The 12,366-nt window shown below is 39.5% G+C and overlaps 1 protein-coding gene across 2 annotated transcripts in view; it reads left to right on the plus strand.

Annotated features, from left to right (window-relative positions):
* Positions 1-12,366, plus strand: part of LOC104950387 (transmembrane protein 132D) — a 27,574-nt gene that overhangs the window by 4,607 nt on the left and 10,601 nt on the right. Inside the window, exons 1-2 of one of the 2 annotated variants that reach the window (XM_010776905.1) lie at positions 46-182; positions 7,393-7,530. In XM_010776905.1, the coding sequence (XP_010775207.1) occupies positions 46-182; positions 7,393-7,530 (275 nt within the window). Of the gene's footprint in view, positions 1-45; positions 183-7,392; positions 7,531-12,366 lie in introns of those variants that run through there. The other variant, XM_010776906.1, reaches the window with a different exon arrangement.

Genomic DNA, 12,366 nt, shown 5'->3' on the forward strand with positions numbered 1-12,366 from the left:
ATGCAGAGGATTGGCAGTGTTCGTCTTCTGCAGGTGCCCAAAGGAATGGCAACACTTTCACGGCTCAAGCTCGGCAATGCTATTGTTATACGGACATCTTCCAAACCACTGAAGAAGACTGATATCGCCACCTTCTACATACTCATGGTCAGCTCTGCTCAGCTGACTAACTTCACTCTCAGGTAAGGCTGTGTCTTCCATTAGCTCACAGTTTGTAGTGGTCAGACTGGCTGTGTTTTAAAGACTGAGGTAAAACCCTTCAGTCTAAATTAATTGGGTGATTTCAATACATGGAATGGTTATCTAACTGTATTAGTCCTCTTCTCTTCTTGCAACTCCTGTACCGTTAAAAATAAAGGAGTATTGGAGGGAAAGAGATTAAGCATTGATTATAGCATAGAGCAGGGGTTCCCAACCTTTTTTCCCAAGAGCCCCCCCAAATGACTCCTGTTGGAAGTTCCCTCCCCCCCCACACACATGGTTTCAAAAATGCTACAACTACTGTAACAAACTGGATGAATGGGAAGTATTCTGTTAAAAGAGGATGAAAGCGTAATTAAGGAGCACTATTGGAGTGACTTTGATGGTTATTGGACTCAGGATTAATTCATTTGGATTCCCGCTGTATGAAGAAATGAAAGGACGGTGCAGGTGGAAACAATTCACAAAGGGATTAAACTGTTTAAAACACATGCTCAAAGTAAGCCGGATTTTGCCAATGTCTTTAGGTGGATTCAAAAGTCGTAAATAATCTACAAAATGGAGGAGACCGATCTGATCGGAGCAACTGTGACAAATAATCCAACTGAAACCGGCATGGACAATGACTATGTTTTAAAAATGCGCTTATCCAGACAAGCCTGGTTTGGACACTTTACGGGCAGAAGAAACATGTCTTTTTATTCCTTTATTAGCTACTAACTTGAATTTTTATTAAAATGAATTAATGAATTATTTTTTATTGTAATATAGAGACAAGGCTTTTGGCAACAATCATGTATTGCGTTAAAATTATATGTAAGAAAAAAAAGAAAAGGGCGGGGCGCGCCCCCCAGGTTGGGAAACACTGGCATAGAGGGTAACTGTCTTTCCGAGAACTGGGGTATATTATTCAAGTCAAGTTAGACAGGTACATGTTCGAGTGAGCACAGCCTGATGACATGTACTGCTGTTTCATGACTCATCAAGGTTGACATGGATCAAATAAGATCTCCAGTAGCTTGTGACAAATGTTTACTCTGCTTTCTGTGGTATCTCAACCTAATGCTATCGCTTGTGTTGAGATCATTAGTATAACCAGAATTGCTTAATTTGATTTGGGTCTTAATATGCAAAGGACAATTTTCTCCTTTACTCCTTGGTATATAAGCTTATATGATACAGTTTTCCCAAGAATGATTGCCTCAACCAATGTTCTTATTATTCTCTGACGGAGAATAATCCAGTGCACAAAGAAAAACAAGACTTAACCTGTTCATATGACTTTCTTTCAAGATGTCAGTTTGTAACTCCCCTTTACAAGGTGAAATGATGCAACATGGGAGATTTGCACCTTAAAACTGAACTTGAATTAAATGTCTCTCACCATGTTATGGACAGTGTTCATGGTCATCTGCGCCATAATGTCTTTTATGATAATCATCCAGATGAGATCAAAGAGAACCACGTTGCAGCATAACTAGAACTGTCGAGGTTAGCTGTCGAAACAGACAAGTGGAGATTTACGTTAACTTGAAAAGAGACTGATTTATTATTATTATTCTAGACACTATCTGTTTTACTCCAAGTCATTGAATAATGAACTGTCACAAGGTCTAAAATACATTGTCTCAGTTATTCAATACGTTTGAGTGTAGATTCATATCACGAGTAAAGAACGTTATAAATCGTTATAAATGCTTCTTATATGTGTTTTTGTTTCAAGTAATGATAAATGAAAATGATATGGTGCTGTTGAATGATGTCCAATAAGGTGCTGTGACAGGCTCAATAAGAAAGTCTTTGAAGGCAGCTTGTTCAAGTGTGTTAGTCCCTGAAAAAAATAGTTACAGCTTTTCTTAGTAGATTAAAAAACGCTTTAGTACACAATCAATGTTTCCTGAAAAATAAATGTGCTCCGAGTAACATCCGACTTGCAAATTCATGCTTGAGTGGAGGTGAGCAGGTGAGGGGACAGTCATGCAATATTCATTATTTTTTCACCTGGTTATGTATTCATCCACTGATTCACTTACACAGATCATTTTTGAAAGGATAAATATTGATTGAGCCAACAGCTGTGCTCGAGTGCACCTCAACGCACAGGTTTCTGACTTTAGCCATCCATAGTCACTCAACATTTCTCTCAGGTCATTCAGGGTTTTTTTTTCCTGGTGCACAAACGTAGTAAAGAAAGAAAAAGGTGTCTTATTCTTTAGGTTGTCTTGTGAGAATCTGAGAATTAATATAGGCAATATATTTGACTAGCTTCATTCCTTTTCTGTCTGGATTTTTGCTGAAGCAATGAACCAAAAAAAGAAATCCTGATTCCCCCTCCTCATTCCGTCACTTTTAATCATTGCTGCTCTAATTCATTTACTCAGTCACACATGTTTCTGAACAAAAAGCAGATATCAGAAAAGCCTACCTTCCCCACATCTTGCTTGTCTTCTTTCTTCTCCTTACCTTTCCTTTCTTATTCTCTTTTAATCTCCATTTCTTTACATTCCTCTCCTATTTCTTATTCTTCTCCTTTCTTTTGCTCTTCTCCTCTCCCCTCCTTCACTTGATTGGAAGATTGACACGCTTGTTAGTAAGCTTTGTAGTAATATTCTTGACAAGCATAATACACTCACTGTACTTTTAACCAATATCAACAACCCCCCCCACACACACCCCTCTATCAGCACATTAACAAGCCCTCTGCATTCGGTCCACAACAGCTGTCTGTGTGCTTCATCACTGTCTGAATGTCCCATTAAGCTTTGCTTAATTCTCTCATCAGCATGATAAACCTGTTATTGATGCCACTAGCTAGAGTCAAGGGACATACACATTTGAGGTTGATAGAGAAAAAGACAAGCCACACCTGTCCTTTCCTGCAAAATGTAATCATTCTCAGCGATTGTTGGATAAAGGTCATAGATAGACTACATTCATTATCATTCAACCTCGGAAAGGCAATTAGATGATCCCTTCATTTTATGCTTAGTTGAGTGGCAAGAAGTATGAGCTTACAACAGCTTTTAAAAGTCAGAAATGAAGCACACACTTGTATTGTGTTCAATGTTTTTACTTGAAGGAAGCAGTGTGGCGATAAGTAACCTACAGTCAGCTTCTGTGTCAACAGGACACTGTGTCAGTGAGCTCTTCAACCAGGGAACCTACTCATTCATCTGCGGGACAAAAAGGAATTTCCCATCCTTTTTAGTGCTTTGGTGTTTGCCATCTGGCAAACATGTTGGCACGAACGTCTCCCCAAGTCCCTGAACTGTTCCATAAGTATACGATAAACACATACCGATAGCTGGCCATCAGACGGCTAAACGGTGGACATTTGCCTGCATAATTAACGATTGCATCTGTTTCCAATTGCACCGGGGCTCACTGGTGCTACCATTGCCCGCAGTGATGCATTCACAAAGCCAAAGATGGTAACACAAATTATATCAGGGAAGCAATTACAAACCCTATGTACTAAGACATCTTGATAACAGCCTTGGAGATGAAATGGACCTGGGCCAGGAAGTGCAGCTCACACAGAAAATATTATCTAAGTCTTTAATCAGTCTCTGTTTTACTGTATTAAACAGAGTGTTCTTTGAATTCTGTCATTGTTCTACATTTCCTTGTTGGCCATGGCTGTGTGATGTTTCAAATAAGCTTGAAAAACACCATTTCACAAATACACAAGGGAGGGAGACGACTGATGAAGGCCAAGGGCCAACAACCATTCTGTGTGCCAGTTTGCCGGCACATGCAGGTGTGTGTGTTAGTGAATGAAGAGTATGTAAAAGCTGCAGGAATACTGCCACTCATGCTGTGCATGGTCAAAAGTGAGATGGATGGCAGGTGCAGCACCTGAGAGCTGCTTTTCTCACACACTGTCAGTTTTAGTCTCCAAAGCCATCTATTTTCCCTGCCCAGGTGCCCCCCCCCCGCCTCCTCAGGGCCTGCTAACCAAAGACATAGACACTGGTCCATGCTCCCAACTACTAAGACGAAAGCCCTCTTCCAGTCATTGGGGATTTTTTTTTTTTACAAAAGGGGAAGAGAAAAAGAGCTTGAGATAAGGCTTCTTGCTGCTGCCACTGTCTAATAGTTAAACCTGGCTCCATGCAGCTCAATACACACAGGTGTTTCGTCACAACAGGACATGTTATTCAGAAGTCATTACAAGATTAAAAGTAACTTGGTTTCCTCATTCATGCATGCATGCCATCCGGCACACTTCATTGATTATGCCCAGATTACATTGCATTTATAATTCTCTACAGTCAGCATCTGTGGGGTAATTATATACGGAAATAGAAATGGAAGTTGGAGTAATCAGCACTATGTTGAAAAAAAAAAAATATAGCAAATCTTTGATAAAACATGCATGTGCAATGTTTTATGCAGCACATGTCAAAGACGTTTGTAGACCTATAGCACCGTGAATCCAGACTAAATGACTTACAAAACTATTAGATAGATTGCAATGTAGCAATGTCCAGGCATCATATGCACCAGGATGAATTATATTATATATAATATATCCAATAATAATGCAAAATATAAGTTATTGCAAAACCAATGTCATTCCTATCAGCCTCAGATATACTTGATGTTAACATGCGAAAACGCTAAACTGGTATAGTAACATTATACCTGCTAAACAGCAGCATGTGAGCATTGTCAGTGTAAGCCTGTAAGCTTGTTAGCATTAAGTTTAAGGCCCTGCCGTGCTTCATGCAGCTTGGCAGCATTTATATGTCGTTTTTGGTGGGGATAGATCAAACAAATTAAACTATAATAAAAAAACATAACATGTCATGACAACTTGCAAGTTGTCATAGTTACACGAGGTGTGATGGGAGCTCAGCTGTAAGAAAACATGTGACCATCAGAGCGAGTGATGAAAAGATTTTTTCAAATGGTGAACAGATCTCAACTAAATTCTGGTACATCTGAACCCTCAATGCAGACTTACAGTCAGAGATCTGAGCAGCAACAACATTGAAATGCACTGAACTCTACAAGACCGGCGGCTTAATGGATCAGGTTTTAGCTGCTTGCAGAATTAAGACATCCATCATTGTCAGATAGAAATTCCGCTGTGGTACTGTCCAGTCCCAACATCAATTATGTGTGATGTTGCTCTTGTCTTTCTGCACAAGGTTTAAACAAGATACTACAAGTTGGAGATGGGCAGGAAAACCCAGTCTGAAAAACTGTAGCTGTCTACATTTTGCAAAGTGTAATAGTCACATGTACTATATGAGCTGATTGAGTCATCTAAGACTACATACTGTATTGTGTGACAGTGACATTTAAATTAAAAGTCGATTCGAGATCTCTCTTTGCTAATTTAGCCACTGTAAAGTTGGTTCTGCTGTCTCGGGAACCCTCAAACTGATAACCACTGATTTGCAACCACTTTATGTTTGCCATTGTCATTCAATATTATTCACAGGACACAGAAATGCTAATTTAGCCCATGCAACATTTAATGTATTAGGCTCCTTTTTGGGCTTTATTTGAAGAGAGATGCTCAAAGCCAGAGTTTGAATTCCCTGGATTTCTGTTTTTCTGGGACATGTCTGCTGCAGCTATAAAAGAGAGCTAGAGGTGGTTCTTCCACAGCTCCCTCAATATGGGTCCACTTACTGACCCCAAAACTATGGCATTCAGCTGCGTGCAATCATGACCAGAGGACTTGCAGGATTTTATTTTCCACCGTTACATGATTCCACCTTTTAGATCTCTGCTCCCTGGTTGAAGCTGGGTTAATCAGATAAATCAGATGCTGTTGTGTGCAGCTGGAAATACAGCAGTCTCTGGGGTCAGGATAGCAGAAGATTGAAACCACTATTGAAGGAGACGCTGCTCAGTCATCCCTCTTTACTTGTGACCTTTAACCTATGAGGTCTTTGGCTGTTTGATCTTTTAGTGGTGTCACAAATGCCACAAGATGACATTACTTCCAAAACCATTCTTTCTGACAAAGAGATGGAAGAAAAAAGGGAGACCTTTCTATCTTGCACTCCTGTGGTTAAGGCACCGGATTGTGTTCGACTTTGTGGCTTCACAGCAGAGACTTTCATGCTGAGATCAGTGGCCACTTGAGACCTTCCTTCCAGATTACACGCTCGATGTGCAGATGTTAGTATTAAGTCGCACACAAAAAAGCATGCATACTTAAAACTCATCGCAAATCCCTCAAGAGGTCATCTTTAATATTTCAATTAGGAGATAATGCATGTTGTTTTTGTTTCATTGTGCTGAACAGGGAGTCATAGTCAAACCACTCTTCTCATAACAGGAGAAGTGCTAAGATTGCTCTCGCTCCTATCCTAGATAACACCTCCTCAGAGATGCCTAATACACTCAAGACTTTGTTTATCAGGAGTCAGAGATAAAAACACACAGCTTTGCATGCAGATGATTGCCAAAGAATTACAAGAGGATGTTGTTCTGAACTATAGAAAACTAGTATTAAGGATTCTTATCAGAGCTTTCAGTATAATAAACAAGCCATACTTCCCGAGAAAAGCTAACCATATGGACTATTGGTATTGTTGGAGCAGAGGAGTGGATCTTACATGCATGTAGAGAATATCTCATGAACATTTGACCTGCTGCAAGCTGCTTATGCTGGGGCAGTCCACCGGGAAAGGTGTACATGTTCAGCTGCATAATGCTTATCAATTTACAAATTAGAGGCCTAAAAAACTAATGATGCATTGGAAAAGTAAAAAAAAGAAGGTTTTATCTGAAATGCAAATAATTATTTGAAATAGATTCAATTTCAGCTTTTGACACTTTTTTTTTTTTAATGTTATTAATTGCTTGTCTTCATTCGGTTGTATCCCTAAGTGAAATATTAATGATATGAAAATCTGGATTTATTGTAATAACCTAGAAAGGTATTTTAATACATGAATCAAATACATTCTTTGTGAGGAAACTAAATGTTTTATCTAAAAGTTTAAATCTGTACTGGGATCTATTTATAATACTATTTTGTCACAAGCATGTTCCAAAAGGAATGAAAAATTAAGATCAACACAATATTCCAGATATTGTTCACATTATATGCTACTTAAACTTTGTAAAGATAAACATTAATTGCCCTGAAATCCATTGGATGTTAGTACAGGACATTTCACATTTACCACATTCTTGACCTTTTTCGTTTTTGACTTTCCACAGAGCGACAGTAAAGAAAGGTGTGACCTTTCGAACAGCGACACCTAGTAACTCTTTACTGTGGGACATCACTCTGGATATGGGCGCAGATGGAGACATCGCTGTTATTTGTCAGAGGAAGGCTCCCATACCTGGGAAAAGGCAAGTCTGTTTTTCTCACATTACTCTGTATGCCAGTGTATGCTATCCATCTGTGTCTAGTTTGTTGTGGCTGGGACTTTATACATATTTATGGGCTTAGATTGCTGTCGTTAGAATGGACGAAAAACACTCCAAAGGTCCAAAGGGAATTATTCACGTACTATTGGTTGCTAGTGTCTCTAGCTGATAAAAGCTGCACCATTGTGATGAATGTCCTGCAAAGAATATCAGTATTTGTCTCAGTATACTCTGTGGAGTAAAAGACAAACCATCTACGCTGTACACGCCTGACAACAGCTTACTGCAGGAGAATACTGTGCTGCATACTGGGCGGACATGTCTTATACTCTCTAAGCACAGGTTGGCTACAGGTGTTCCTATAAAGCTGCCACTTGTAAACAGGTATTCCTTTCCCCCTTTATGATCCTCTCCTCCTCTGTGTTTTAATCATTTCTAAACATTTACCAGCCACATGCATCCACAGTATGCAGTAGAACATATATCTAACCTGTGACTTATAATTTAAGCAGGGAAGGTTATTATGACAAAACAGTTGTGGGTAATTTTCAAACTTGGCACCACAATTATTTACAAGACAATGCATGTAAAGGCTGGTCTGATCCTACTTATTGGGCCTTCTAGGAAGTACTTAACTTCTTGCCCTGTTACCTCATTAAAGGACACTACAGCCTTGCGTGAACAAGTGGCTTATCTCAGATGTCCTTTCATTTTCAGCTAAGTGCATTCCATTGTACAGTGAGGTTAGCTGAGGCCGTTAAAGAGTTATCACATAATCCAATGCCTCCTGAGATTACAGGACTCTTTTTGTTTAAAAGGGAATAGGAACACATATTTATCTAATGTCCCGTCAATCCTACTCTGTCTCGCCACAACCGAAGCTTAAGGTTAACCTCTCTTGCAGTTCTCTCATATTACATAGAATAACGTTTTAAGACTAAGTCTAATCTTCAGCCATGTTAGTGGCTCTGTGCAGCAGAGCTACAGTATGACACAGGAGTAAGGATACTTTGTGCTAAAAGCTAGCATCAGCATGGCAACTTGCTTACAACGACAATGTTAATGGTTGTTTAGCAGATACATCACGCAGGCAATTTTGCTTGTGATCATGTAATTGATGACTGAGTCACACTGATTAAGACCTCTGCTCTGGCTCCCTTGAGCTTTGACAAAAATCAGAAGGAAATAAAATAAAAGTATTTGTAGGACTATTTAAAAAATGTTGCATGGTTGAAAATGTTTCGTATCTTGTATTTTAAGGTGATACTGTGACACATAAATAAAATCAAAACGATTTGAATTAGGTCAACTAAAATATGCGTCATATCCTGCTGCGGTCCCGCACCAGCGCCTTTTCTTGCAGGTGAATAACCTGACCTCCGGCTCGATGAGCGAACTATGGATAAATCAAAGAAAATATCAGAGGGTTTAATTCCGCGTGGACAGAGTTATATGCTTTCACAGCAAACAATGCTGGCGTCCCCGGTATGTTTGATATGTGGAGAGGAGTTATCAAAGGAGGTGCTGCAGCAGAGGGAAAAAAACGGACGCGGAAGACAGCTGACGATCTACAGTCATAATTCAATCAGTTAACTCTTTTTAGGGTGCACCAGGCACCTATATGTTTTATTTATTTCAAAGTGGGTATATTTTAATTTTACTTATTTTATTCAAATGTGCAGAGGACTCCCCAAGTGCTGTGTTTAATTTATTTTAAAGTAGGCCTGTGTATTATTATTATTATATTATTATTAGAGGTTAACAGTTTTATATAATATAATAAATAATAAACACAAAAAAACTGTAGTTTTAGACTGTAGTTATAACAATATGTACAACTTTATAAGCTATCAAGCTATCAAATATATTTTGCGGCTCCAGACAAAAAATATTGTTGGAAAAAATGTGTCTTTTGGTCAAAAAGGTTGCATACTCCTGCTCTAAGGGTAAAGCATGATAACTGCTTATTAACACCAAACATGATTTTGTTATTTGGTTAGATACCAAAGTACTGGTTGAATTCAAATCTAAACCTAAAGAAGTTGCTCGATACAAATTTGAAGGGGCCCTATGCTTATTGGGGTTTTGCCTTTCCTGTGGAGTGTTACATTTTTTTTTTGAATGTAAATGGTATGCGAAGGCTAATCACAAAGTTCCCTCACACCCCCTGCCTGAAACGCCTCCTCCATTGGACTTCTTTCGTGTACTTTGGTAACATAATGACATCACTATGTAACTCGTGCTTCTCTTGGCTAGTGCTCCAACACATTGTAAGAGATATTATAAGGGACAGGACATCTCTAAGCAGTTGACCAATCACAACAGAGCCGGCCAGTTAACCAATCAGAGTAGACTGGGCTCTGGTTTCAGACAGAGGGTGAAAAGAGGTGCTGCAGCACAGGCACAACAATAAAGCACGTAATCATGGCATCATTTGTCCTCTTTTAGGGATAACCAAAGTGATTATAATTTATCCTAAAGGAAACAAGTGTTTCCACCAAATTGCATGGCAATCTATCTACAGTAATAGTTGTGTAGACTTTTCTCTCAAAAGAACGAATCAACCTCAACCTCAGTGAAAAGTCGTTGCACCATCAAAATCCTCTTCGTGGGACACATGCATAAAAACTTAAATATTTCAGTCAGGATGTAAATTGTGGACCAACAGACAAACTGCCAGGCTGCTAGCTTGGCCAATAAGTCATTTAGTGAGCTGACAATCCAGCTTTCTTTGTGCAGGAGAATACTATTTGTTGTTTTTGTATATTGCATTTAATCATTTTTCGTCATACCCCTGTATGGTCCCAATTGTCAGGGACCAAGCAGTAAGGCAACAGGACACAGGAGTGGTTTAAATAAACTAGGGTTTTTATTTACCCAAAAGTCCACAGAAAACATCGTTCTATAACTAGGCCTATAAAAAGAGGCCAACAGAAAATACCTCAAAGAAACATAACAGGTGTTAACTCAACAAAACTGACCTGCAAGTCAGAAAGCCCAACTGCTTCAATTTAAATAGACGGCTGGAGGACTTCCTAAACATCTTAAGTATGGAAGAAGCTGCTTTCTCCCAGTTATATTTGGTTAAGCCAGACAACAGGCTTTGGGATAAGATAAGGGCTTTCCTGGACTCAAACCATCTCGGCTGCCAACAATACATATAACAATATATATTAATAAATAAAGAGAAATGAGCTATGAAGAAACAGAAAAATAACGGTAATAATAATGAAAGAAGTGAAATTAAATGGGAAATAGGTGAATTAATCATAAAAGGAAGAGATGTGTGTATGTATATGTACATATGTGTGCATATATACAGTGGGGCAAAAAAGTATTTAGTCAGCCACCAATTGTGCAAGTTCTCCCACTTAAAAAGATGTGAGAGGTCTGTAATTTTCATCCTAGGTATACCTCAACTATGAGAGACAAAATGAGAAAAAATAAAATCCAGAAAATCACATTTTAAAGAATCTGGTTTTTAAAGAATTTATTTGCAAATTATGGTGGAAAATAAGTATTTGGTCAATAACAAAAGTTCATCTCAATACTTGTTATATACCCTTTGTTGGCTATTGCAGAGGTCAAACGTTTTCTGTAAGTCTTCATAAGGTTTTCACACACTGTTGCTGGTATTTTGGCCCATTCCTCCATGCAGATCTCCTCTAGAGCAGTGATGTTTTGGGGCTGTCGCTGGGCAACACGTTGATTTCATCTGACCATATGACATTCTCCCAATCCTCTTCTGGATCATCTAAATGCTCTCTAGCAAACTTCAGAGGGGCCTGGACATGTACTAGCTTAAGCAGGGGGACACGTCTGGCACTGCAAGACACCTGGCGGCGTAGTGTGTTACTGATGGTAGCCTTTGTTACTTTGGTCCCAGCTCTCTGCAGGTCATTAAATAGGTCCCCGTGTTGTTCTGGGATTTTTGCTCACCGTTCTTGTGATAATTTTGACCCCACGGGGTGAGATCTTGCGTGGAGCCCCAGGTCGAGGGAGATTATCAGTGGTCTTGTATGTCTTCCATGTTCTAATAATTGCTTCCACAGTTGATTTCTTGCTTACCTATTGCAGATTCGGGCCCCGGCCACACGAGGACGCATACGGCTAAACGCATAGGATTAACGCAAACACAATCGCTAAAAAGTTTCCGTCCACACGCAATGTTCACCGGATAGTGTCTGTCCCATGGTCTGTCCACACGAGACAGCTCCGTTTAGCTCCAACCACTGGAGAAGCTGCAGTACATATGCAGGAGCCTGTACGTGGCGCAGTAACATCCTCCACAAAAGCAGCGAAGAAGCATGGTTGCCCTTCTGTTTATTCTCCGCGGTGGGGGCCGAGGGAACCGGGCAGAGTTTTTCGCCAGTCAACGTGTATTAAAGTTTAAATCTTCCGGACAAAATTATAAAAGTGCCGGTCAAAGGTCTTCTTTGTTATTTATTGAGCTTTAAAATAAATGAATAACGACTCTATATAATATAATAATATAATAGGCTACATGGAGCCTCTCTTTTTCCTCCCTCTCTTCGGACAGCGTCAGTGTCTGTCTCAAGCAGCAGCTGATCCAGTAATGAGTGACCCGGCCGACAGTAACAATAAACATATTTATAACTAGTTTAGGTAGTTTGAGAGGCAATTAAAATAGCTAAGGGTGATGATCTGACTTGAAGTGTGTGTTTTGATCCGTTCACCGCTGCATCACAGCGGGAGGAGCTGCAGGTGAGCAGAGCTGCGTGTCTCCGTCCTGTCGGATTAGACTTCACTCGCGTTTATGTCCATATCGAGAAAAAGATAAATAATCTGAATTCAGTG

This window comes from Notothenia coriiceps, unplaced genomic scaffold, assembly GCF_000735185.1.
Source record: "Notothenia coriiceps isolate Sejong01 unplaced genomic scaffold, NC01 NC01_scaffold00017413, whole genome shotgun sequence".
NCBI classification, from domain to species: Eukaryota; Metazoa; Chordata; class Actinopteri; order Perciformes; family Nototheniidae; genus Notothenia; species Notothenia coriiceps.